Genomic DNA, 26,906 nt, shown 5'->3' with positions numbered 1-26,906 from the left:
CAGATGTGGCTGTTGCTGCTGCTCTGGGAACCACACTCTGAGAACCGTTGGGCAGTAGCTCATCCATATAGGTTATTTTCAGGAAAATAAAGAAAACAACATCTGTGGCTAAAAGGAAAGATTCTAAATAAAAATGAGTTGTTTTCTAATGTTATTTAAAGTTTAGAAAATAAAAACAAATTACCTGGGTCGACATAGAATATCCCAGTGAAAAGGACGGAGTATGTTAAGCGTCCATTAGGGCGAAAAGGTGCTTCCCACCTCACGTGGGCTTTCCGGGATCCCTGTGTTTTGACAAACACATTTACTGTTCCTTCAGGAGGAGCTTCTAGAGTTCGATTTTCCACCTGTGAGTATAAAAAGATTTATTTTTGTTTGCAAATAAAATAAGTACATGGTTCGCTTTGAGCATACTTCTTCAAAGAATCTCTTTTTGCTGTGAAGTAAACTATTTTGACAGTAGCATCTTGTATGAATACCTCATTTTGTCAGCAGGATCAAAGCACACCTCATGTTTTCTTCCCCCTGCTGTTAAAGCTTAGAATTTGAGCTCCTGACCAAGGCAGCTGTTTGTGATTTCCGGAATACGTGGATCTGCTCACACTGTGATTGTGCCTATGGCTGTGCATATCCATAGACCAATTCTAGGACTGCTTTAAAATAATTTGTATGTGATTGCAAAAGAGAAGAAATGCATGCAGTCTGTTTTTATAAGTCCTTGGCTGAGGTGGTAGACTTCTGGCCTCTGTCAAAAAGCCACGCCAGTCAAGTATCTTGACTCTCTCTCTCTCTGTCTCTCATACACACACACACATGGATGCGTACATGTGTGCACAGGCATGCATGCCCACATGCAAAATTTTTATGAGCTATGTTGCTAATAGTTATGTAAAAATGGCATCATGCTAACATTAAGAAATATATGCATCCTAGGGACTCTATCCCTAAGGCACAATCACAAAAAAATGTTGATTGTGTTAATGAAGCTATGCAGAAAACAGCAACAGGTGAATTATTCAAGAGGAGGACTCTGAAATAAAATGTAATCCCTAGCTGTACAGTGGTCAGGAAGATTTCCATAGCTAAATAAGTAAAACAAGCTGTCAGAGGAAGATGTAGCTGGCAAGAAAGTAGAAAAGAGTTCAGAAATTTTTTTTACTATCTTTTAATCATTAGCTTAAATTCAGTTAACTAATCACTACAAACTCATAAACATCACTCATAAATATTTGACCTTTCACAATTTACTAAATGTGTTGATAATTTCAACTTTATTCTTAAGGTATAGGCTCTTGCCTCCCAAGAAGGTCATCAAATATGAAATCCTTAGGTAGGCAAATATTATCAATTATAAAACCTTTATTTGTTACGGGGAATGTACTTTATCAATTATGAAAATAAATGTGAAAAAGAAAGTGTTAATTTTTAATAACTATGAGGTCACAACATGTTTTATTTTCATCAGAGAAAAGCTATGGGGTTCTTTAGAACTATAATGCTTGCTCTTTTGTTTTTAGTTTAATAGTTATGTACAGAAACGATGAAGAAACAAGGCTAGAAAAATATCAATTCGTCATTTTAACATTTTATGACAATGTAATTGGTTTTATTATGCTTATCTATATAGTTATTATTGTATATAGAATGATTTTAAAGCATTCTAAATAAAATGAGACTTGAAAAGTTGAAGAATTAAGGGCAATTCCAGTTAATTATATTATAATCCTCAAATAGTTGGTTAATTCAAAATAAATATGTTTCGTTACATTTCCTTAAGTATTTGGATAAACACGTCAGTTTTTACTACACATTGAATTTGGAAATTGCTGACCTGGTCTTTCTTTTTCGTTTTACTTTTTTGATTATCTACCTTGCCATAAAAGGAATATGAAGGAAAACACACTTGGGAAAGGTAAAAGTTGGCTTGGCTTTGGCCTGGAAACCTCTCTTGACAGAAAAAATACTTGAGAGCAAATGTGCAATAAAAACATTACAAATACTTTAATACACTGTAATTCTTTTGTTTTAAAATGGAGTGAGTCTTGCTCTGTCTCTGAGGCTGAAGTGCAGTGGCACCATCTCAGCTCACTGGAATCCTCACCTCCCAGGTTCAAGCTATTCTCCCACCTTAGCCTCCCGAGTGGCTGGGACTACAGGCGCCCGCCACCACACCCAGCTAACTTTTGTATTTTTAGTAGAGATGGGGTTTCACCATATTGGTCAGGTTGGTCTCGAACTCCTTACCTTGTGATCCTCCCTCTTCGGCCTCCCAAGTGCTGGGATTAGAGGCGTGAGCCACCACGCCTGACCATAAACTGTTATTCTTAACAAAACTCTTGCAATGTACCAGAAATTTGTGTAAATGATATTTTATTTAATTTTTTACACCAACTCTCTTAAAGTGGACATTATTTGTCTTTGTAATAGTTGAGAAATCTGGGGCTTAGTGGAATAAGTATATTTTCTACGGAGGCATTGGGATTTAAGGGGTTCAAGCACATTTAAGAAAGACTTCCCCTATAACCTTTGCTTGACTGTTATATATTGCCATTAAGATTTAGATATCTTAAATAACACACTTATTTGCTTCTTTGCAAAAAAAAAAAAAAAAAAAAAAAAAACATGTAAACATGTGAAAGGGTGAATGTGTTGTACGTGTGTATTTATCCAGGTCTAGTTATCTGTGTAAGTATGACATCACTAAGGAACCAAGACAACTTTTTAGCCATATCACACAGGAATGACGTATAGTTTCTCACTTCATCCTTAAAAGAGTTCCTGGAGGATCAATCCAATGAATGTTCCAATACAAGACACGGTCATAAAATTCTCAATCTCAGACTCCACTAGTGTTATGTAACATTGGCTGAGTGGAGAATAAGAAAGCAAAGTGATTTTCTTATGGAAAACATTATTGTATTTTATTAAAGAGTATTACAAAATGTGAAGGGTTTCCCTCTAATACAATTGAAAGGAAGGAAAGCATTCAAAAAGTTTCTGCTACATTCTGTTAATTTTTACATTATTTCAAAATTTATAAAACCCCAATTTCATTGAATTTAACTTGACAATACACATTAGCATCTAAAAATTTGGTTCAGAGGCATTGTCAATTGTTTTCTATATAGGAATTTCACAAGGGAATCGTGGTTTTTTTTGTTGCTGTTTGTTTTGCTTTGTTTCTGTTTTTTCCAGATAGGTACAGGGCAACTCCTCCTGAACCATAAATAATAGCTAACAAACTGGTCAGATTAGGAAAAAAAAATTGAGCTAATATTACATTCAAGTGGTAAGAATATGGAACTTCTGTATGTCTTTTTATTTTTAAAAATACTACACCAAATTCATATTTTTTATTATATGAGCAATTTGCAATTTGGAAGATGAACCATATCACATTTGGGACTGTGAAGCATATTCCTCATTGGAAACATTGAATAGTATTTCCCTGCATGCATGCATAATCTAAATAACAAGAATTATCATTAACAAATGTTAGATGAACAAAAAAATGAACTATTTCAAAATTTATTCTGATTTTTGCCAGCAAAATATTTAAATTTAGAAATGATAAATTTTCTGTTTCAATGAAATTTTTTTATTTAAAATGTCAGAGTATTGGTCTGTCTTTTGATGAATATCTTAAGAAACCATTATACACCATTGCCACTTTTGACTGAATTTTGTTGAGTACCGCGTTATAATTTAATGATAGAAAACTCTGCTTTTTAAGATTGATTCACAGATTTATTAAATCAATAAGCACACATTAAAAAGAATCATCAACAAAAAGAAGCTGAATCTGTAATATCCTTCATGATTTGTGCTAGCTATCCAGGGCTATTTAAATACTCAGATATGCAATCACTTAAGGGTTTACATATAATGTGATGGGGACAAAAATATTTTGCAAACCAGTTAAAGACCATGGGCTTTAACTTCTTGGTAGCATATAGTTGACTTGTTCTAAATAAAGACATTGTTGTTCAATCCCAGTGATTAGAGATGGATCATTGACTAGGGAAAAGCGTTTGCATACTGAGTACAGGATAAAGAAAGTACCAAGGGAGAAAATAACTCTGTGCTGTAAGTCAGGATTGAGTCTGGAATAAATGAAGCCGTGGCAGACTAGGTTTTACAACCCAATTCTATTTCCCCCCTTCCTGTCAAAGCTTTGTGGCATTTGATTTCTTAAGGTTAACATAGTTACCACCTGTGCAGGATGCAGATCGATAATGCAGGTCCCCCTTATTTAAAGTTGCCAGAACATCAGGAGACACTGCTGAGCCAATTTTGTAACCAGACCTACGATGTGCAGCTTACATTTTGAAAAAGTGTAAATTTCAATCTCACGTGTTCTTTTGTTTCTTTTCTTCTTTTTTTTTTTTTTTTTTTTGAATGGAGAAGAAAATCTGGCCTATTGCCATTCCTGCATTTAAGGGTAAGTATCCATCAGAGGGGTCTGGGCTATAAAATGCTTAATGGCAATAAAGACTACAGCTCAGCTCCACCGATGGATGGTGTTAGCTGCTTGGAAAGCAACCAATCTCTGAAACAAAATGAGAGGTGTGATCAAAAATAAGGAAGCAGAAACTAAAATATAGAGCTGTTTTCCAAGGTAATATTTATATAATATACTCTTCAGTGAAGACAGTAGGCATTAAAATGATAGGGCGTTAGCAAACATTGCCAAAAATTATCTAAGACTAATGAGCATTTTCCAACTAAAGAAGCAAAATCTAATTAATCAAGAAAAATGCACAAAAGTGTAATGTGATGTTTTGAAACTAAAGAATGTCCTGCTAGTTTATGATAATTGTGTGCTATTAATGGGGTTTTAAAAATTATATTAGGAATAGAAAGTATAATCTTGTCAAGCTGTTAACTGCTAATGAAATATAGATATACATTTCAGATACAGATTTCTGAAATATGAATACCAAAAGCTGATATTAATGTAATTTTCAATACCGTTCTTATGAAGCTGTATCACATAAAACCATTTTATCCTAATAGATGAGGTAAACGCAACCTATTAATTGATTAACTACCTGTTGGGGAGCAGTGTTGCCATATTGTCGCACTTACGGACTTTCAATTATTTTCATTTTTTAACCTTAAACTTACTTAGATGTTGAGCCCATGATTAGAAAGAAAAAACATCCACCTTCAATATGTCACTAAATTAGGAAAAATTTCATGTTTGCCTACTACACTAGCCAACTTATCTTTCTTTCAATAAAATGTAGACTCTGCCCTTCACTAGACCTATGTTCAGTCTTGAAATTTATGTTGAATATAAAATCTTAGTAACTCTTAAATGAACTTTTATAAAAAGAAAAATCTCCCATCCTGCTTGAAAGGCTAGCTGTGGAGAGGGTGAGTCACTGCCACTTACTTCGTCCTTAATATTCAGTGTCATCTGACATTTAACACATTCCTAGAATGTAAATTTAGATACTCACCAGTGGGCCCAGAGCACAACCTTTGGCTGTGCATGCTTGGACTCTGAAGGAATGTAAACTCCAAGGAGCAAATCCGTAAGCACGACAGCTGAGTTCTGAGGAATTGTGGATTAATACACCATCTAGATATAATCCATAACTCATGATAACACCTGGGAAGATAATAATTGCCTTTCAGTATGACTACTAGACAATAGCAAAGAAGGTCTTAAGAAAGCAAGCACTCTTGATGTGATTTCTGGTTTCATGGAATCATTAAATCACAGACTCTGGTATTTCTCCTTGTCTAGACTCTGTCTCTTACCAAATGATAAAATAGATGTTACCCTTGAATATCAAATTGTAAAGCTAATTAATACAGAGACAGAAATAGAACCTAACAGTTCCAGCATGAGAATCTTTCTGTTGCATCCTGTTAGCAGTTGTCATGTGTGTTCCAGATCAAAAATTAATAAGTAAAGCATACTTATAATTTGTATTGCTTTCTAAAAAATATATTCTTAATAGATAAGCCCCAGAAGTAAATCGACCTTATTTGTTAATGACTCATGATGTATCAGGCACTGTTCTAAGCACCTGGTACGCATTGGCTTCTCTTTAACCCTCTCTTCATAGCATCCTTATAACAGGCAAAAAGAAAAGGTATCATATTGGAGGAGAAACTGACTTCCTACTGCATGTTGTCTGTCAGTCAGGACATTCAAAAGGGCATCTCTTCATATGACCTGGTCCAATCATATAAGCATTGCAAATCTGCAGCAACCCAATCAAGATAAACATGAAAGACATAGACCCCCTTAGTAATGAAGATCCAGTGACCTCATTAGGTAAAAAATTCCAAACCAGTCAGGTACGATGACTCATACCTGTAATCCCAGCACTTTGGGAGGCCAAAGCAGAAGGACCACTTGAGCCCCAAAGTTCAAGACCAGCCTGGGCAATGTAGTGAGACTCTATCTCTACAAAAAATAAAAATAAAAGAACTCCAGACAGATGAACCACGAGCTGAGGGCAAGGAGAAGAAGTTGTGAATATCAGCTATGATCTCACAACTAATTATAGAAACAAGAATTATAAATGCTGTCATGTTTTATTTCTGCTTATTACACAGAAATTTGTATATAGTAACCAATTTTCCTTCCTCCTTTCCCCCATTGATTTATGTAAATAGGGTTAGTGGGTATTAATTTATAGTTTGGTTTTTTTAAGTTGAAGAATATCCAGCTGGGTTGTGTCTGAACTAAAAGGGGAATTAACATCACCCAGATAAGAATATGATGAGCGAGGTGAGAGCACCATCATTTGTACAAAGCATTGTAGTATCATGTTCGACGGAAGCACAGAGTGACTGTTATTGGTAATGAAAGGTGGTGAAAAGTACAAGGGTGTGTGTGAATGCCGAGTAGCTAAGAAGGTTAATCGTCTGATGTCCACTCCAGCCACTCATCCATGCTTCCATAGCCTGTTCTGTACGGCTGAACCTACAAAGTACAAATTACGTTTCCAACTCTTGCTTGTTGGCCTTCTATTAGGTTTTGCCAGTGGGAGGCACTGCGAGGAGGAGAGAAGCAGGAAGAAAGAAAACGACCAGCTTCTAGCTCCAAGAGCTGAGGCCTTTGCTGACAGCTGCTGTGTCAGCAAGGGACAAAGCACCTGCAGCCTCAAGCATCCCAGACAGAAGAAGCATCTCTTCTGCACTTTCTGCCTCTTCGGTAGTGGAATGTCTTTGGCATTTCAGCTCTGGTTGGGGTAGCATCCCATAATGGTTCAAATGTCAAATCGGCAAGTGTAGCAGTAAGCAGCAGCTCTCGTCAATCATCCTTTTTTTCCTTCCAGTACTTGCCACCTTTCCCTTTTGTTCTTCCAGCCCTTCTTTATAACACCTTGAGAGCAACCTACTTGTATAAAATATCCTCTGTTTTAAATATCTGAAATGTTTTCTCTTATACCAATCAGACCTAGGTCAATACGTTCTCTTAGGATTAAAGCATTTTTTATTTAAATGAGTTAATACTTTTAAAAAGCTACTGCTGTGACTCATTTTCCTTTAAGAAGATAACCTTGTACAGTTTATCATTCTGATAAGTCCATTTCTCTTATTTCCAAATTTTTTGGAAAGAGTCTTTATTTTACTATCAGGTACCACTTATAGCTCCTCACACAGAAAAAGATTGGCTGCCAGTGTCTGTTTTCCTTTATTTCTGGTGTGACCATCTATGGGAACTTTATGAATACCTATAGAAGGTAATTTGATTTAATTCTATTTAATACCTGACACATAAAGACACAAATGAATTAAAGCTGAGAAGTGAAAGACACAGTGAAAAAGCCACTTACCTATAATACATAGAAAATTTAAAGGGAAAAAAACATATAATCAGGTAATAACAATGACAAAAAATTCTTATGTGCCAGGCTCTCTGTGAAGCAATCAGTTAACCTCCCAAAAAATCTTATGTACAAATAGTGTGTTGCAGAAGCTCTTAAAGAAACCATAAGACCCTAGAAATACTATCTATTTGACCTGCTTTTCAACTGAGATAGAAAGTACCTAAATCAACAGTTCCCTTTTCTTACATAATTGGGGAACAGAGAATGTCTTTTATGTTAGGATTATGTGCATAATATCTCATTTATCTGACATATTGGGAAATGAGATATTTTATAGAAGTTAATTTTCATTATAACTAAATCTCATCCCCTTAAGCATGAACTCTAAAAATCTTAACCATTTTTGAAGGAAATCTTTCTAGTAAGTATACACACTTACCTGTCTTCTCACAGAGAATATAATGAATATAGCTGAATCATTTTGTGAAGACTCAAAGTTTGATTATGGACATCAAATACTACATTCTCTAACTCTATAATGCCTCAGTGATTGATGAGATATACAGGGTTCTTACCCAGCTTCTACCCTAAACATCACTCAGTGACTGCACCTTACCAATTCTTGTGTCATTGTTTGAGTTCTTCTACATCCTCTCTCAGTGACAGTCTCTCTAAAGTTACTTCTTCTTCTTCTTTTTTTTTTTTTTTTTTGTCTATCGGACTCTAGCAAGTCAACCCTTAGCAATCTATGTTGAGAAGCTAGATAACCTTGACATCTGGAACTATGGATATATAAAGAGCAGACAGTTATTGAAAGAAGGGCTTAGACTAAAATGAATACATGACAAATAAGCTGAGAATGAAATTAAGTGAGATTTGTGACAGTTAATTCAACTGCTCAAAAACTTTTTAGTATCCAGGATGTATCTAATTGAGAGGTGGATGAGAATGAAGTCTAACTTTAACAGAGGTGAGATCACAGAAAAACACACACACACACACACACACAGAGTTACCTGGCATCCTGAAAGTAAACAGTATCTGTATTTGACAGCATATGGAGGAAGGGCTGAAGGATCAATTGTAGAATCACATTGTAGGACTAATATACTGATACACACACACACACATCATATTAAGCTGATTTCAATATAAACAGAATCAATACAATATAAAACATTGTATGATTCAGTTTTAAAACACACTTTTAGTAAGCCAGTCAGTCTAAAACACCTATTAACATGACAATTTTAATTTCATTGACCTCAGATTCCTAAACAGAGTAACAAAAACTAACAAATACAATGTAGTGGACATTTTAAACTGTAGCCTAAGAAGATGCTTTTTACTTTAACTAGAATACAGGACATGTACCAACAGCTTTTTTTTTTCAACTTGTATTTTAGATTCAGGAGGTTTGTGTGCAGGTTTCTTACATGGGTATATTGTGTGATGCTGAGGTTTGGGATACGAATGATCCCACCACCCAGATAGTGAGCATAGTACCCAACAGTTAGGTTTTCAACCCTTACTCCGCATTCCCTGCCATTAACCCTCAGGGTCTACTGTTACCATCTTTATGTCCATGAGTACCCAATGTTTAGCTCCCACTTATAAATGAGAATATGCAATATTTGTTTGTTTTGCTCTTGTATTAATTTGCTTAGTATAAAAGCCTCCAGCTTCATAGATGTTGCTGCAAAGGACATGATTTCAGGATGTTCTTTTTGTGGTTATGTAGTATTTCGTAGTATATATGTACCATTTTTTTTATTCAACCCACTGTTAATGGGCACCTAGGTTGATTCCATGTCTTTGCTATTACAAATAGTCTTGTGATGAACACACAAGTGCATGTTTCTTTTGGCAGAATACTTTGTCTTCCTTTGGGTGTTTACCCAGTAATGGGGTTGCTGGGTCAAATGGTGGTTCTGTTTTAAGTTATTTGAAAAACCTTCAACTGCTTCCCACAGTGGCTGAACTAATTTACATTCCCACCAACAGTATACAAGCATTCAACCCTTTTCTCTGCAGGCCTTGCCAGCATCTGTTGTTTTTTGACTTTTTAATAGTAGCCATTCTGACTGGTGTGAGATGGTACTCATTGTGGTTTTGACATGCAACTCTCTGATGATTAGTGATGTTGAACATGTTTGTTAGCTGTTTGTCTGCCTTCTTTTGAGAAGTGTCTGTTCATGTCTTTTACCTACTTTTTTTTTTTTTTTTTTTTTTTTGAGACGGAGTCTGGCTCTACCGCCCAGGCTGGAGTGCAGTGGCCGGATCTCAGCTCACTGCAAGCTCCGCCTCTCGGGTTTACGCCATTCTCCTGCCTCAGCCTCCCGAGTAGCTGGGACTACAGGCGCCCGCCACCTCGCCCGGCTAGTTTTTTGTATTTTTTAGTAGAGACGGGGTTTCACCGTGTTGGCCAGGATGGTCTCAATCTCCTGACCTCATGATCCACCCGTCTCGGCCTCCCAAAATGCTGAGATTACAGGCTTGAGCCACCGCGCCCGGCCTTTTACCTACTTTTTAATGGGTTAATTGTTTTTTACTTGCTGATTTAAGTTTCTTATAGATTTTGGCTATTTGACCTTTGTCAAATGGGTGGTTTGTGAATATTTTCTCCCACTCTGTAAGTTGTCTGTTTACCCTGTTGATAGTTTATTTTGCTGTGCTGAAGCTCTTTAGTTTAATTAGGTTCCACTTGTCAATTTTTGTTTTTGCTGCAATTGCTTTTGAGGACTAGATCATAAGTTCTTTCCCAAGGACGACATACAGAATGGTGTTTCCTAGGTTTTCCTCTAGGATTCTTATAATATGAGCTCTTACATTTAAATCTTTAATCCATCTTGAGTTAATTTTTGCATATGGTGAAAAGTAGGGGTCTGGTTTCATTCCTCTGCATAAGGCTAGCAAGCTACCCCAGCACCATTTTAAAAATAGGGAGTCCTTTCTCCATTGATTATTTTTGTCGACTTTGTAAAAGATCAGATGGCTGTAGGTGCACAGCTGTATTTCTAGATTCTCTTTTCTGTTCCACTGGTCTATGTGTTCTGTTTTTGTACCAGTATCATGTTGTTTTGGTTACTATAGCCTTATAGTATAGTTTGAAGTTAAGTAATGTGATGCCTCCAGCTTTGTTCTTTTTGCTTAGAATTGCTTTGGCTCTTCAGGCTCTTTTTTGGTTCCATGTGAATTTTAGAATAGCTTTTTTCTAATTCTGTGAAAAATGATATTGGTAGTTTGATAAAAATAGCATTGAATCTGTAAATTGTTTTGGGCACTATGGCCATTTCAGTGATATTGATTCTTCTACTCCATGAGCATGGAACATTTTTCCATTTGTGCCATACATGATTTATTTTACCAGTGTTTTGTAGTTTGTCTTGTAGACATCTTTCACCTCCTTGGATGGATGTATTCCTAGGTATTTACTGTTTTGTGGCTATTGTAAATTAGATTGCCTTCTTGATCTGGCTCTCAGTTTGAACATTATTGGTGTATAGAAATGCTACTCATTTTTGCATATTTATTTTGTATCCTAAAACTTTACCGATGTTGTTTGTCAGTTCCAGGAACTTCCTGGTGGAATCTTTTGGGTTTCTAGGCATAAAATCACATCAGCAAAGAAAGATAGTTTGACTTCTTCTTTTCCTACTAGCATTTATTTTATTTCTTTCTTGTGCCTGATTGCTCTGGCAAGGACTTCCAGAACTATGTTGAGTAAGAGTGGTGAGAGTGGGCATTCTTATCTTGCTCATATTCTCAGATGGAATACTTCCAGCTTCTACCTTCTCTGTGTGATGTTGGCTGTGGGTTTGTCATAGATAGCTCTTATTATTTTGAAGTATGTTCCTTTGATGCCTACTTTGTTGAGGGCTTTTATCATGAAGGTATATTGGATTTTATTGAAAGTTTTTTCTGTATCTATTGAGATGATCATGTGTTTTTGCTTTCAGTTCTATTTATGTGATGAATCACATTTTTAAATATATTTCCAACTCAAGGAGATTTATGAATCACATTTATTGATTTGTATAAGTTTAGCCAAACTTGACATCCTAGGAATGAAGCCTACTTGATTGTGTTGACTTAACTTTTTTGTTGTGCTATTGAATTTGGCTTGCTAGTACTTTGTTGGGGATTTTTGTGTCTATGTTTATCAGGGATATTGGCCTATAGTTTCCTTTTTCAGTTGTGTCTTTGACAAGTTTTGCTATCAGGGAGATGCTGGCCTCACAGAATGCGTTAAGAAGGAATCCTTCCTTCTTGATATTTTGGAATAGTTTTAGTAGAATCATTACCAACTCTTCCTTATACATCTGGTGAAATTTGGGTGTGAATCTACCTGGTCCAGGTTTCTTTTCGTTTTTGGTTGAGGGGGGTTCTAGCAAAAACAACAACAACACAACAACAACAACACCATCCTCAGACAGTATTATAAACACATCTATTCACACAAACTAGAAAATCCAGAGAAAATTCTTAGAAACAAGCAACTTCCAAAGAGTGAATCAGGAAGAAATTAAAACCCTTTACAGACAATGTCAAGTTTGAAAATTGAATCAGTAATAATAATAAAAAAAATCTGTGTTAGCTTCGAGTTTAGTTTGTTTTTATTTTGCTAGTACCTCTAGGTGAGATGTTAGTTTGTTAATTTGAGATCTTTCTAACTTGTTGAGGTAACTATTTAGCACTATAAACTTTCCTCTGAATACTGTCTTTGTTAAATCCCAGAGATTTTGGTATGTTGTGCCCCTGTTTTCATTCATTTTAAACAAAGTTTTGACCTATGAATAGCTCTAGGGAAAGTAAAATTTTGAGTCCTTGAAATGCCATGTAAGTATTTTCAAAATTATAGAATACTTGAAATAATTTTTTTAATTAATTAATTTTAATTTTTTTGGAGATGGAGTCTAGCTCTGTAGCCCATGCTGGAGTACAGTGGTGTGATCTCAGCTCACTGCAACCTTCGCCTCCCAGGAGGTGAATCAAGCAATTCTCCTGCCTCAGCCTCCTAGATAGCTGTGATTACAGGTGCCTGCCACCATGCCCAGCTAATTTTTGTATTTTTAGCAGAGATGGGATTTCACTGTGTTGGCCAGGCTAGTCTCAAACTCCTGACCTTGTGATCCACCCTCCTCAGCCTCCCAAAGTGTTGGGATTACAGGCATGAGCCACCATGCCGGGCCAAAATAATTTAAAGTAATTTAAAATATGCTCTGGGCCCAGCATGGTGGCTCATGCCTATAATCCCAGCATTTTGAGAGGCAAAGGCAAGTGAATCGCTTGAGTCTAGGAGTTTGAGACCAGCCTGGGCAATGTGGCAAAACCCTGTCTCTGCAAAAAATGCAAAAACTTAGTTGGGCATGATGAAATGTGTCTGCGGTCCTGGCTACTTGAGAGGCTGAGGTGGCAGAATCACTTGCGCCCAGGAGGTCGAGGCTGCAGTGAGCCATGATCGCATCACTACACTCCAGCCTGGGGGACAAAGTGAGATCCTTTCTTAAAAAAGAAAATTAATATGTTCTGATCACTTACTTTGAGTCAGAAAATAGGGTACACACTTTTATGGATTATTTTCTTTAACATTGACAACTCCAAAAAATAAGAATTGTTGTCATTGTCATAAAGAGCAGGGGATGGATTCTTAGAGGGGCAAACCCATTTTTCAGGCTATAAAAATATAAATTCAGTTGTGGAAACTGGCAATCTCACCCCACTCTTGTCACTACTCTAGTTACATGTTTCTGGTCTAATTTCCTCTTCTAAAATTTTTAGGAATTTCACTTGAATTAAGAACCAATGAACATAACATGCTCTGCCTCTAAAAGCAATCAAGATTAGCCTAATAAAAAGATTAATATAAGTATATTGAAAATCAATCAAGCATAAAGTACTATACTTGGTATTTTGGGAAGTAAGAACAGAAAGAATAAGAATAATATCTACCTTTATGGAAGTAAGAAAAGAGTTAAATATAGGTATAATGAAATAACAGTTCAAGGGTTAAACAAGGATCGTAAGCACCACAATGACTTTATGCCAAACAAATGACATAGTTAAATAGTAGACAGTATATACAGGACCCTCTAGCAGGGAATAATCACTCTGGCTAAAGAAGTGCTATAGGCTTTTTAGAGCAGTCAAGTCTTCCATATACGGAAGCGGGGTATTCAATAAGTCATGTGATGAAGCTAATATGACTCCCCTGAAAGGTAATATGTGAAAAACCTATGTTTCAAGACGATGCTTCTGGTGAGGAAAATGACATTTGCCATTGCCTAGAAGTAAGAAAGTGCAAGGTTTAGTAAATGTATCGCAAATAGATTAATAATTTGTTGTTATTCCTGTAGCTGGATGCATTATTCCATTCTCATGCTGATAATAAAGACATACCTGAGACTGGGTAATTCATAAAGGAAAGAGATTTAATGGGCTCTCCAGTTCCACATGGCTAGGGAGGCCTCATAATCATGGCAGAAGGTGAAGGAGGAGCAAAGGCATGTCTTACACAGCAGCAGGTAAGAAAGCTTGTGCAGGGAACTCCCCTTTATAAAGCCATCAGATCGCATGAGATTTATTCACTATCATGAGAACAGCATAGGAAAAACATGCCCCCATAGTTCAATTACCTCCCACGGGGTCCTTCCCATGACATGTGTGGATTTTTACAATTCAAGATGAGATTTGGGTGGGGACACAGAGCTAAACCATATCACTGGATAAAGTCTAATAGAAAACAAAACTTCAAAGGGAGTTTGGGGCCTTGAATGACACTACAAGGAGTTGGGATTTTATGATGCACAGGAGACCATCAGTGTTTTTATGAACTGACTAGCCACAAGATAAAGTCATATACAGAAAAATTAATCTAGAATCACATATAAAATAGACTGGAGTAGGGAAGACCATGGAGGTAGTAACAGTGAGATGGTTAAAAATATCAAACAGGAAAAATAATTATTAAAGTCATCTTCTCCTGAATGTATAGGAAGTAGTCGTGAATGAGGCAGGGATGTGGGAATGATGCATTTCAGCAGTAGTCTGTGGCAGGACAAACATCTTTAGCAGTTATATATACTTTCTCTTTAATTAAAAAAAAAAAACTTTGACACTTAGGGATGGAATGTGTTAGATTGCGATATGGAATGATAATGTCACTATTCAGAAAAGAGTGTTTCTTTATCAAACATGAACAATGAAGTTAACAATCTCATAAAAGCCTACTTCTAAAAAACTAACTTACCCTTCTGTTCCTGGTTAAAAAAGGAATTGTTTTTCAGTCTGAGAATAAGAAAAAACTATGTCTTGTGATGGAATTGTTCTGTATCTTGATTGTATCAGTATCAAAATCTTAGTTGTGATATTGTATTATAGTTTCAGAAGATGTTGGCATTGAGAGAAACTGAATTAAAGATACATGTAATCTCTTTCTTATAATTGCTTGTGAATCTGTAATTATCTCAAAATAAAATATTTAAATTAAAAAATACTGTTGTGCAGGGGAGCATGCCCGGTAAGAAGACACAAACACTTTAAAGTCCAAAGAAGTTCATGCTAAAGCAATAACAACTGGATTGAGTGTTTTAATCAAGTACCATTTAATCTTCAGGAAAAACTCTTGATAGTGGAATGGTTTTTATTTCAGATGAGAAAAAATAGATGACAAAAAACGGTTTTAGAGAGGTTTGGTAGCTTGGCCAGTGTTAATATAGCTAGGAAGTGGTAGAGCTATGTGTCGGCACTGAAGCATTCAGACTTCACAGTGCATACAACCTTACAGCTTCCATATATCTATTTTTTCTACATTTTAAACATCATGTAATAAAATATAACATATAAAAGTATATATAATATCAATTCCATTTTAATGACAAATTGAAAAGCCAAAGGCCATGTAACCGTTACTCACGTTGAAAACATAGAATGTGGGCCGGGCGCGGTGGCTCAAGTCTGTAATCCCAGCACTTTGGGAGGCCGAGACGGGCGGATCACAAGGTCAGGAGATCGAGACCATCCTGGCTAACATGGTGAAACCCCGTCTCTACTAAAAATACAAAAAACTAGCCGGGCGAGGTGGCGGGCGCCTGTAGTCCCAGCTACTCCGGAGGCTGAGGCAGGAGAATGGCGTAAACCCGGGAGGCGGAGCTTGCAGTGAGCCGAGATTGCGCCACTGCACTCCAGTCTGGGCGACAGAGCGAGACTCCGCCTCAAAAAAAAAAAAAAAAAAAAAAGAAAACATAGAATGTTGCCAGGACCCCAGAAATCTCCTGTCTATAATTGGAGCCCTTTCCCTTCCTCACAGATAACTATGAGGACTTTTGAAGAACCACGTCCTTGCTTTTCTACTGAGAACTGCATCCCTTAACAACATAAGCAAGTTTCTCATGGTTTTCTAACTTATATTAATAGAGTTATGTTGTATGTATAATTTTTGCATCCTGCTTTGTGTAACATAATATTCATGCGTTCTATACATGTTTTTGAGAGTAGCCATACTTCACTCATTTTTAGTTCTGTGTAGTATTCCTGTGGGGCAAATGTTATTTATTTATTCTACTCTTGATAGAATGTTTCTATATTTTAGCTATGACATCAATGTAATTATACACATTTTTGTACATGTGTCCTGAAGCACATGTATACAAGTTCTCTAGGACAAATGTCCTGGAGAGAAATTGTTGAAATATTTTCAGTTTTACTAGACAGTGCTCATCTCTTTTTGAAAGTATGTCAATTCTAGTGTACATGTAAGTCCATGTGAGTTCTCATTGTTCTATATCCTCAAAAAGACCTTATTGTCAGACTTTGAAATTTTTGGCAGTATTAGATGTAAAAATTGATATCTTGTTTTGGTATTTACTTTTGGATTATTACAGAGGTTGGCCCATTTTCTTATGTTTATCAGACATTTTATTTTCTTCTTTTGTGAAATGACTTTTCAGATGTTAACTCCAGTTTATTATAGATGTGTAGGAATGTTTTATATATTCTGGATACAGTTTTCTGATGGTTACATGTGTTCTAAATATCAACTCTCTTACTACTCATCTTTGTGGGTACTTATAGTATATTTTGATAAAAGTAAATGTTAATTTTAGTAACTCCTTTATTATTATGAAACTACCTTTTTATATCTAATAATACTGCTCACTGTAAAGCATTCTTTGTCTGATATTAAAATAGGCCCATCAGCTTTCTTTTCCTTTTCATTCTTTGACATTAAACCCTGTTGTATGATTTTGTTTTAGAACAGGAGGCTTAACAGCTATTTCAGGGTCCTCTCCTCTAACTTTGGGGACTCCTCAGGATATAGCTATTGGCTAAACATTCCTTGCAACACTCACTCAAGGACTATACCAAACCCAAATAAATGGGAATCCATTTGAGGACTATCTACTAGTCCAAGCACCAAACCTTATTGCCAAAATCTTTTATAATTAATGGTTAGCTGGCATTAATGAGATGTGGTTGTACCGAGGAATGGATGTTAATCAATCATTTACCAGATAGCCTCTATAAATGTTGTGGTTTCATTCAACGGCATTTTATTAAGCTTTGAGGAAAAATGAGGGAGCACTACACCTATTAACATAAAAAGATGTTTATTCCATGTGAATTAGAGGAAAAAAGCAACTTGCAAACAGGATAAATTATACAACCAATTATTTTGAACTATCAATTTTGTGCATATACTTTTAAGTAAGTAATTATTCATTCAATCAACAAGTTAGTTATTGAGTGCCTCCCCTGTTCTGGGCACTATTTCAAAACAAAGTCAAAAGCTTCCAAGCCAATTGCCTTCTTTTTCAGGACTCTTCCTCCAACCACTTCAGTACTTGTGTCATGATCACATACCTTTAAAACTTGGTTAGATAGCAAAAACTCACTAAGCTTTTATTTCCTGACCAAAAAAATGGGGTAATATTCCTTGCCCTGGTGGTCTGACAGTTGATCTGAGACTCGAACAAATGAGCATATGTGAATGTGCTTTAGTAGTAATAGGCACTGTGCACATAGAACGGCCACACATAGAGCTGTCCCTTGTTTGTAGTATGAGTTAAAGTCTTACTTGCTATGGGAAGCTCACCTTAGACTGTCTCCTCCAATTCTGACCTGTGTCATGTGCTGCACTTCTCTTGTAAAAACTAAACTAACATCTCTCAAAAATAAGCTTAGGCAGGTCTGTATTCCTCCTTGGTACACCATCTGCCATTAGCCAATAGTTTCTTATATCTGTGTGCTATCTTTTCACTTAAAATTCATTACTTTCCAATTAAGTCCAGAAAGTGCAAAGAAACAAGTAGTTACTACACACTGTAAAATAATTTTTGTAAGTCTGCTGGATTTAGATTTGGTTTCTGATCATCATCTGGCTCATCAGTAACTATGGGGTAGCTACTGTGAGCCAAGCATTGTGTTGCATGCTGGTAATACAGAAGTTGTCAGAACAGTCATTGTTACTTCCTTCACAAAACTTTCAATCTAAATGAAAGAACAGACTAGACTTTAGATGTGTTGTGTGGATGTAAAGTTTACTTTTTAAAAACCAGATGGATAGAAGGAAAATATGGGATAAGGAAGGGAGAGGTGGATGCTAACCTAGTCTGGGTAAGTTACATAATGGGGCTTATCCGAGAAACTAACCTTGATTTTTATTTTATTTATTTGTTTATTTATTTTTTGAGATGGAGTTTTGCTCTTGTTGCCCAGGCTGGAGTACAATGGTGCAATCTCGGCTCACTGGAACCTCCGCCTCCCAGGTTCAAGTGATTCTCCTGCCTTAGCCTCCTGAGTAACTGGGATTACAGGCACCTGCCACCATGCCCAGATAATTTTATATTTTTAGTAGAGACAGGGTTTCACCATGTTGGCCAGGCTGGTCTTGAACTCCTGACCTCAGGTGTTAACACCCACCTCAGCTTCCCAAAGTGCTGGAATTACAGGCTTGAGCCACTGCGCCCATCTGAAACTGACCTTTAAGCTAAACTTGGCACTCAGAGCTACTTCATCAAGAGGAAGATGTCATAAGCCATTATTTCACTAATGATAACAAACAAATATTTTATAATAGTAAGAGAAAAGTTTTCAAAGATATATTAATAAGTTGATTATTATTTGAAAAATTAAATATGATGAGTTTATTAGGTCAGCAAGCTGCCACTAGAACCTGGCTCTCCTTATTGGCCTTTAAAATGTCTATTGTATTGAAACAAAGTTTAAGAAAATGGAAATTTTGTTCACTTATTTATTCTTGCCACTCTTAGCATGAAAAAGTCATTTTAAATGTATCTTCACGCACTACCCCCCATCAAAACACACACACACAAAACACCTCTCTGTGTTAAATGTGGATTAAGTAAAATTTGGAATCAGTCAGGGTTTCAACTGGAAACCAATGACAACTCAAATGGCAATGGAAGAGATTTTAGTGGAACTCCTATTTACAAAGATGCGGACAGGGTTAAGGGAAAGCAAACAGTGATAATAAAGCATCCCCAGCTAGTACTAGCTAGGATTGCTAGACCATTCTAACTAGTTGGCTCGGAGTCCGTAAACATCTTTACGTTTGTAGGGGAAAGGGTGAGAACAAATTCAGGAACCTGAAGAAACCTGATGCTATAGGAAAGGGCCTTTGAATAGGAACTGTAGCATTTACTAGAGGAATGCAGCCCTGGAATCCAGAGCCATGCAGAAAGAGAGTCAAGGGGAATAAGTTCTGAGACTCCACGCTCCTCTCACCCTCTCATCTTTTGGTGTTGCTGCCCATGGACAAACCAACAGGAAGCCAGAGAGAGAGAGGAAGGCCACTGCCACTGCGAGGAAAGGGTCAGCCTTGCAGAGCATGGGACTGAGTGGAAAAGGAGAGTGAATCTAGAAAAGCAAAAGATAACTATCCACCATAAAAAATATCATTTGTTTCTATTGTATTGTACCACATTGTATTTTTTCAGGCTTTTTCTTGCTTATTCTCTGGTGCTAATAATCAGTAAGACAGCTGAAGCAAAATAAAACTGTAACATGCCATGTGGCAAAGGGGGTCAGGTTCTGGCTTAATTCTGTTTAATTTAATCTAGTTCTAGACATTCAGCTCTTCAATGGATGATCCACAAAATGGATACTTAATTCCCATTGGCTGTACAACAGAAGGAATTTCAAGTTTATCACCTTTCTGTTTCCATAATGATAGGATTTTTAAGGTGTTTAATTTTCACAAGGAAGCTGGACGATAATTGTCCATAAAGCATATCCACTGGGGTATATATCTTAGTGCCTCTTCATCATGTTATGTCAAATTGTATTTCCTAAGGTGCTCGATAGGTTGTCATATATAACCAAGGAAATTCAATGCAAGTATAATACAATGTAAATTTAATACAAGGTAACTCTATTTACACTGTAGAATTCTGTTTACTGTAAGAATTAAACAATAATGCTTTAGTGTGTCATAAAAATAGCATGCATAGTGAATATAGATGCTCCAAACATATTTGTTTGTCTTTTCTAGTGCAGCACGGCAATAGAAGTATCAACTAAGGGCTCCCCCCAAGGTCCAGAAGCTGATTGAATGTGGCAGATATCTCCCTGTGTGAATACTTGATCCTTCAATTAAAAAAGGAAAACAGAGAAGAGCTTTCACATTGTGGGATAATGCCTTATTACTGTTATGCTCTCCTAAAAATGGAATCAACTGAATCTAAAAAAGACCGTGCTTGGGAAATTCTACCTGACAAACTGACTGGAGGTGTTTCATAAAAGTTACACAAGGTTTGCTCAAAACTGTCAAGCAGTTTTCCTAAATGATTTGCTGAGTTCTATAATCCATTTCACCTATTAAAACTGACCGTTTCTAGGAAAGAAAATAGAATCAGGTTTTGACCATTTAAAAATAAAGTTATTTCAAAATAAAAAGTAAGAAAATCAAACGAAATACCAAACAGTTATCTCTCTAAAACCAGAGAAAAACTAGAACACAGATCTTATGAATTGTAAATATTGGCACTAAGAACAGGACATTGAACAGGTAAAAGTAACAAAATTTTGTTTTCATATAGCTAGATTAAATTCTACATTATAAGCCTTTCTACAAACTGTAGAGGCAGGTAGTATAGTGAAGAAAACCATGAAGTTTTGTTATTCACACCTTGCTTTGATTTGTACAACCTTTCTGCTTAATCAGCTGTCTTGATTTTGAGTAATTAAATTGTTTAATACTTCTAAATCTAAGTTTCCACATTTGTGGAATAACAATACCTATTTCATGGGCTAGTTATGAGAATTAAAGTACCTGGCAAATTCTTATAAATTATAGCCATTATTATTATTACTAATGTTATTAGTGTTAGCAGGAAATCAAGTATTTCTTTCTATGCATGCATAGAATATTTAATTTGTATTTATACATACAACTTCATGTGCATACATTATAAAAAATTTATTTCTATAGCATCATCTCTTCATGTGAAGGACAACAGATATAGAGTGTATATGAAAGATCTATAGTTAATTGATTTCTCTACCATCCATTACTGACAGAATATACAAGCTCAAAACACTGAGCCAAATATTTTTTTAATAACGTTCTATTGTCTTCAAGGCGCTATGTGTAAGTCTACAAAAATAATCAGCCTCCTAAGATGTTTCTATTATTTTTGACATGACTGCCACTGTTTTGAGACGTGTTCACATATAAATTCTCACAAAGATGGACCAATATGAAAGACTAAATTAGGAAAATATTTCCATAAGCTTCTTAGGTCCCCTTCACTTCTCCAGAAGATGCTAGACCATGTCTAATGGGTGCCCAGCTCTCATGCTTCTCCCTCTCTCTCTTTTTTGTTTCAGACATGGTCTCACTCTGTCACCCAGGCTGAAGTGCAGTGGCACAATTGTGGTTCACTGCAACCCCTGACTCCCACGTTCAAGCGATTCTCATGCCCCAACCTCCCAAGTAGCTGGGACTACAGGCACACACTACCATGGCCGGCTACGTTTTTCTTTATTTTTTGTTTTTTTTTTTTTGTTTTGGTAGAGACAGGGTTTCATCATGTTTCCCAGGCTGGTCTCGAACTCCTGGGCTCAAGTGATCTGCCCACCTCGACCTCCCAAATTGCTGGGATTATGGGCGTGAGCCGCCACGCGCAGCCAAATGCTTCTCTCTTAATTATGCCCATGTTGTTATTAACAAATCCTGATCACAGTAAAAATATATCCTTTCATACTGAGACATGCAAAGTGCAAACAAGACAAGTCTATGTGCTGTCTTTCATTAGAATATCTACAGATTACCAGGCTGATGAAATCTTAAGCAAAAGGACTGGGTCTCTAAGTGTGTGCTTTAAGCCTTCAGCAGGCCAAGAGGAAGATTCATTTCTGCTGCCTTTGAAATCATACCGCCTGTGTTACATAATCATAAAATGTGCTCACAGTGGGCATTTGTGTATGTTGTATGATTGCATGTGAATATGCTTCTCACATCAACACTACTGCAATTTTGTTATTGTCCCTATCATCAGTAAATATGAATTCATTCGACAGCTTTATAACACCCCTCTACTCTGTGGCACTCTGTCAAGGGCCAGGACTAGGGCAGTGAAAAAGGCACAAATGATTCCTGCCTTCATGCGGCTTAGTCTAATAAAGAAACTATTTTAGGTCGATTTACTTAGGTGAAAATAGAGGTTAGTTACAAGGAATTATGGCTATTAATAAAAGATAAACATTTTATATTCCATATTTTTAGTTAGTATTTTAAAAAACACATATTCTAATTAGTTTAAAATGTCACTTTAAATGTTATGCTAGATAATGACGAATAAGTTTGGCATAGTCAGATAGCTATGCTGTTTTAGCAAGGTAGACTTGAAGTGTGAAGAAAAAACATATTTCAGGATTCTAAGGCTTAAGCTTCTAAAAGGGAATATGGCTCATGAGAATTTGGAAGCTCCCAAAAGCATAACTTGAATTACGCAATTGCAATCTACACAATACAGGTCACAAACTTATTAGACAGTAATCCTTCGTGCTACTTCTCTGTGATAGCTAAGGTCTTACAAAGGAAGCGTCAAGGTCCTACATAATAAGGGTTCCTAGGAACCTTGGACCTAAAAGTCGCTCTTTTTCGCGGTTTTAAAATCATGTCTGAAATCGCAGCCTGAAAAGAACACCTTTGCCAGAGGGAATGTGGGTGCAAAGGACTCTGATTAGAGAAACACAGAGCTGGAGTGTCACACCATCATTTTTGCAGGTATGTGAAGCAAGGGACTAGAATTAAGCAGGACATATTTGAAGACGAGCAAAGCCTTAGGTGTGAATCAAGTGATAATGACTCAGTACTTAAAGACTGTACTTGGCAGACTGAGGCGATTAATAGCAAGTAACATTGTAATAGTAAAATCACAGAAATGTCCATCAGTAAAAAGGTGGGTCTTGTAAGCTGTAGATTCATCAGTGGGATTGCATACCGCCTTTTGAAAGAATGAGGTCACGTTTCACTGAACTGCAAGGAAAGATGTTTGCACCATATTGTGAAGTGAGAAAAGTGAATTCCACAACAATGCAAATAGTATGAGCTCACCCTTGTTTAACAAATGCATATTTTATGCATAGATCGCTAAGTGATTATTAATTAACAAATTTGTTTGTTTTAAACTAACACTGCTCTTAATCTTTTTTTTTCTAGTTTAGAAGTTTATGGCATTTTATTACATCCTCCCTATATCATATTTTTTTATTATGGTAGAAAACACAACATAAAATTGGGCATCTTAATCATTTTAAGTGCACGACCATGTTATCTACATACACATGGTCGTGATTTGTAGAACTTTGTCGTCTTGGAAAACTAAAGCTCTAAACCCACTGAACAACAGCTCTCCATTTCCCCCTTCCACCCAGCCCTTGGTAACTGTAATTCTGCTTTCTGTGTCTGTGTATTCAACTACTGTAGATAAACTCACATAAGTGCAATCATGCAGTATTTGTCTTTTTGTGAGTGGCTTATTTCATTTACCATAATGTCCTCAAGTTTCATCCACATTGTATCATATGACAGGACTTACTTCTTTTTAAGGCCGCATGATATTCCATTGTATAAATATATCACATTTTTCTTATGCATTTATCTGTCCATAGACACTTGGATTGTTTGCACCTCTTAGCTACTGTGAATAATGCTGCAATGTATCTTGTTTCCAATTCTTTTGGATATATTTAAAGAAGTGGGATTGCTACATCATATAATAATTCTATTATTAATTATCTGAGGAAACTCTACACTATTTTTCATAGCAGATGCACCATTTAATATTCCAACCAACAGTACTTAAGGGTCCCAATTTCTCCACATCCTTTCCAGAATGTGTTGTTTTTCTGTTTTTTACTTTAATAATGGTGATCAACAAATTTTTAACTGAGCAATTATTATGTGCCAAGGCACTGTTCTTGGAGCTGCTGGTACACTACTGAACAAAAGACACCAAATTAGGAAAAATTCTCAGGGTTCATAAAGTATGTACTGAACCAACTAGCAAGCTTCCCAGCACAGACACTGTGGAGAAGGACCAGGTTGGGAGACAAGGAAGAGAACTGAAATAACAAAGGGAGAGGATATTTTCTTAAAGCCTTGGTTAAAGATTACCATCAGACTTTCACGAGTAGGAGCTGATCATTTCAGTCAGAATCAGCTGTGAAAAGGAGAGAATGTTTCGTACGCCATGGTAGCCAAAGGCTACCAACTGTTTGGCAAGAACTGGACATTTATGTCAGAACCTTTTTATACCCTTCATATTTTGTCATATATAGGCATGCATAAAAATATACCTAGTTCTCACTATAGAAGGTGGGTTTAATTTTTCTCAACAAATCTTTGTTCATGTTTATAAATCCCTAGTGAATAAACATTGCTTTAGGTACATAACTGACTAACAGAGTCAAGATTTTGAAACCTGAGTGTGCAAAACCAGGCAAGTAGTACCTGTTTCAGACTAAACACTTGTATATCTCTGGTCCTGCAACATCTTCATGAGGATGCAGAGGGATGACATGTCCACATCTCATAGGGCACCACTGGGAGCTGCTTCTTTGTATATCTGGCACCTTGTACACCTCCCTACCTTGTGAGCATTCATTTATATGGATATTTTCCCCAAGGGACTCTGGCATCCTTGAGATCAAGAAGCAAGGAAATTCACTGTATATATAAGAGTGATGGAAACTAGTAGGCCATCAAAATACATACTTCGAATGAACAAATGCAATTTTTTTGCATGGCATGAGGAGGCTCCTGAAGCGATCTGGGTAAGCAATATTAGTGGTCTTCACTAGTGAAGTGCAGTCGAGGGGTTGTGTGGTGACAGCAGTCAAGGGTGAGCAAGGATTAAAGTGAAGACTGCTGCTCAGTATCCTGGCTGGCAGGGCTGGGTGGTGCAAATCCGTGACAGAGGGAATACAGGAGAAAGAGCAAGTAGAGAGACAGAGACCATGAGGAGAAATCAACTTGGATATGCTGAGTTGAAGATGTAACAAAAATCCAGGTGGAGGATTTTGTGAGTGGTCTCAGTTGGAAAATGTATTAAATATCCAGGAGCATTTTGATGATAACCAAGGCAGTGGAAGATTCTGATTATTTAGGAGGCCTGTGGTGGAGCCTAGAATCTACTTCTTCAATTGGTGCTCCCAAGATGGTTCTAAGAATCAGATAAATTTGAGAAATACCATTTAAAATTTTTTGAAAGGGTTTATTTAGTTACACAAGAATGAAGTCTATCTTATTCTCCAATTGTATTTGTCTTCTGCAGTATATTCAGAAATTAGAAAGCAACCATTAGGTAGCATATATTGCCATGTGGGTCTAGTACCATTAACTTTGAATTGGGTATAATCCAGAAAAGAAAAGTAAAAATTCTTTGGTCAAATGCAAGATCGACATTCCCAAAATAGAAACCCAGGCCCAGAATCTACACAGCTAGACAAATATATTTTAGGAACAAATGCATTTTGAACAAATATATTGCAGGCACTGGGTGGTATCATCTCTCTTGGTATCATTAAAGAGCCAGAGCTTTGGAGTATATATGCCACTGATCAAAGGTAATTTCCACAAGAGACATTAAATGAATTAAATATTATTGGGTACCAATAAAAAGTAGAACATTGTGTTAGGCTCTGTGGAGTGAAAGAGAAATTAATGATTTATGGTCCTTATCATCTGGTGGGAGTGTTTGACATATACCCAAATAACTTTAAGCACAGGCTGAATGAAATTCCATTATGAAGGCATAGAAACAGGTCACATAGTCAAGAGAAGAGGGAAAGTTTACCTTAAACTTAAGGAACAGTGGAATGATTCCATAGAATAAGAGGCCTACAGTTAGCCTAGAAGAAGGAGTTGGATTTCTACAGGTAAAGACAAGGTGCTGATGGGATTGTTAATCTCAGTTTTCTTTTCTTTTCTTTTCTTTTCCTTTTTGAGACGGAATCTTGCTCTGTCACCCAGGTTGGAGTGCAGTGACACGATCTCGGCTCACTGCAAGATCTGCCTCCCAGGTTCATGCCATTCTCCTGCCTTAGCCCCCCCCCCCCCCCCCCCGCCCCCAGTAGCTGGGACTGCAGGCACCTGCCACCACGCCTGGCTAATTTTTTGTATTTTTAGTACAGACGGGGTTTCACTATGTTAGCCAGGATGGTCTCAATCTCCTGACCTCATGATCTGCCCGCCTCAGGCTCCCAAAACGCTGAGATTACAGGCATGAGTCACAGCATCCGGCCTGTTAATCTCAATTTTCTAATCAAGGAAACTGGGGTCCATGGAAGTTAATGAATTTCCCAAGGTAACACAGTCACTGTACATTAGAAACAATTTTTGACTCCAGGACTATTTGACTCCACCCATGTTTTACAACCCAACATTAAGCCATAAATATTACAGCGTGGCTAGAAAGGAAGATACGTTACAAGGCAATGTGTATTCAGGTTGAGTCACAAGTTGGTAGTAACGTGAATACCAGACTAAAAATTTGGACTTTATTCTTTGGGTATTGGAGGAGAAGCGTGGGGACTTTGAAGACAGATGGAGAGACAAGATGCTTTCCAACAATCAGATTATCC

At 36.8% G+C, this 26,906-nt stretch overlaps 1 protein-coding gene across 1 annotated transcript in view; it reads right to left on the bottom strand.

The window, feature by feature from the left end:
* Positions 1-26,906, bottom strand: part of USH2A (usherin) — an 825,608-nt gene that overhangs the window by 350,402 nt on the left and 448,300 nt on the right. Inside the window, exons 35-36 of the mRNA XM_030936493.1 lie at positions 5,466-5,617; positions 185-347 (exon numbers count right to left, since the gene is read on the bottom strand). Coding sequence (XP_030792353.1) covers positions 185-347; positions 5,466-5,617 — 315 coding nt within the window. The remainder of the gene's footprint in view (positions 1-184; positions 348-5,465; positions 5,618-26,906) is intronic.

The sequence above is a fragment of the Rhinopithecus roxellana genome, chromosome 8 (assembly GCF_007565055.1).
Source record: "Rhinopithecus roxellana isolate Shanxi Qingling chromosome 8, ASM756505v1, whole genome shotgun sequence".
Classification (NCBI taxonomy): Eukaryota; Metazoa; Chordata; class Mammalia; order Primates; family Cercopithecidae; genus Rhinopithecus; species Rhinopithecus roxellana.
This window is presented reverse-complemented; position numbering and strand designations above follow the sequence as displayed.